The sequence below is a fragment of the Myotis brandtii genome, unplaced genomic scaffold (assembly GCF_000412655.1).
Source record: "Myotis brandtii unplaced genomic scaffold, ASM41265v1 scaffold292, whole genome shotgun sequence".
NCBI lineage: Eukaryota > Metazoa > Chordata > Mammalia > Chiroptera > Vespertilionidae > Myotis > Myotis brandtii.
Genome location: NW_005361156.1, coordinates 373,200 through 374,638, shown reverse-complemented (window position 1 = coordinate 374,638; position 1,439 = coordinate 373,200). Strand labels below are relative to the sequence as shown.

At 55.8% G+C, this 1,439-nt stretch overlaps 1 protein-coding gene across 1 annotated transcript in view; it reads right to left on the bottom strand.

Annotated features, from left to right (window-relative positions):
• CCNF (cyclin F) overlaps positions 1-224 on the bottom strand; it is a 20,685-nt gene extending 20,461 nt beyond the window's left edge. Inside the window, exon 1 of the mRNA XM_014542179.1 lies at positions 191-224. Coding sequence (XP_014397665.1) covers positions 191-224 — 34 coding nt within the window. The remainder of the gene's footprint in view (positions 1-190) is intronic.
• Positions 225-1,439: the final 1,215 nt, after the last annotated feature.

The following is a 1,439-nucleotide window of genomic DNA, read 5'->3' as shown; positions in this document are numbered from 1 at the left end:
TTCAGTCCGATTTGGCCCGCGTGGTTCCGGGCTGGTCGGTGCTTGGCCCTCGCTGCTGACTCGGCGTCAGAGTTCCCGGCCGCCGGAACCCACCGTGCGCAGTAGGTTGTCGGTGAAGGTCTGCAGACCCAGCGGACGCGGGGTCTTGCGAAGGCCGCGGCGCAGCTGGGCCCCAGACGGGGTCGTCTACCTGTGTGGACGCAGAAGAGCCAGCGCCCGGACATTGCGTCCAGGTGGCCCCTGACCCCCGACCTTCACCTTCCCCGAGGCCGTACGCCTACTTCCCCTTCGTGCTTCAGGCGAGGAGACCTCAGGTTGGGGACCAAGCCACTGACTGCATAGATTGTCATGGCAGAAAGTGGAATTGGAGATCTGGGCTCGAAAGCATCCACTCAGCAAGCACGTTTGGCCCCTTCTTCCCCAGTAACAAGGCTCCCCCTGGACCCTTCGTCCGTACCTGTCCCAGGGCAAGCACTAACCCTCTCTCTCACCTTGACCAGCCATCTCCCCAACTCTGTCTCCAGTATCTCCTCACTGCCACCCTGGAAGCCCTTCCCGAAAGGGAAGCGCACACCTGCTTGCTTTACTCGCTATTGCCAGCCACAGCTGGGCATTCTGTTCTCAGAGGTTAGCAGGCAGTGCCTACATGGCCCGTCTTTCAGGAATCAGCTCACGGTCCACCTCTTCCAGGAGGCATTCTAACAAGGAAAGAACTGCAATCTCCCGGCCTGGAGAAGCTAAGGAATCTGAGTCATGGCTCAGACCCCTCCTCCCACAGCCTCAACCAGCTGTCATGTCCCCTCTGCTCCCCCATTCCTCATGCTCCCTGAACCTCATGGTGCCCAGGTTCCATGCCAGCCTGGAGCAGGAGATGGAGAAGTGAGGAGATGGATGATCTCAACAAAGGATATGAAAGTCTCAGTGGTCCCAAAATGACAAGGGGCTGAGGCCCTGGAATTTGGTGAGGGCGGGGTGATGTGCACGGGAAGTAGAATGGATAGAGCTGAACATGCTTGGGGCCTGCTCCCCAGATGTCCCAGAGTTCTCATCCTTCCTCATACCTTTTTTCCCATTGGTTACTCTTTCCCAGTTTGTTACTTTGTCGACCTCCTCCCCTGCATTGTTACTTTGTTACCGGTTTTTCCCCAGACAGAGGTACCTTCTTTCAGTGTTAGGTTTTGGAAGCACCCACAAGGCACTAATAAACTGGACCCACCGATGATGGAGTCAGCTGTCATTCACCGCCCTAACTCCCCTGTCATACGACGTCACTGAGTCCAAAACAACATCCCTGGTCACTCAAAGTTCCTCAGATGTCCTCTCTCTTGTTCTTTCTGAACTTATCGCTCTCCGTCATTCAGAAGTAAAGTTTTCTTATTTTTTCAGGAAACAGGTGTCCTCTTCTTGGCTATGCTGTAGCCATACCTTCCCTAGCCCCC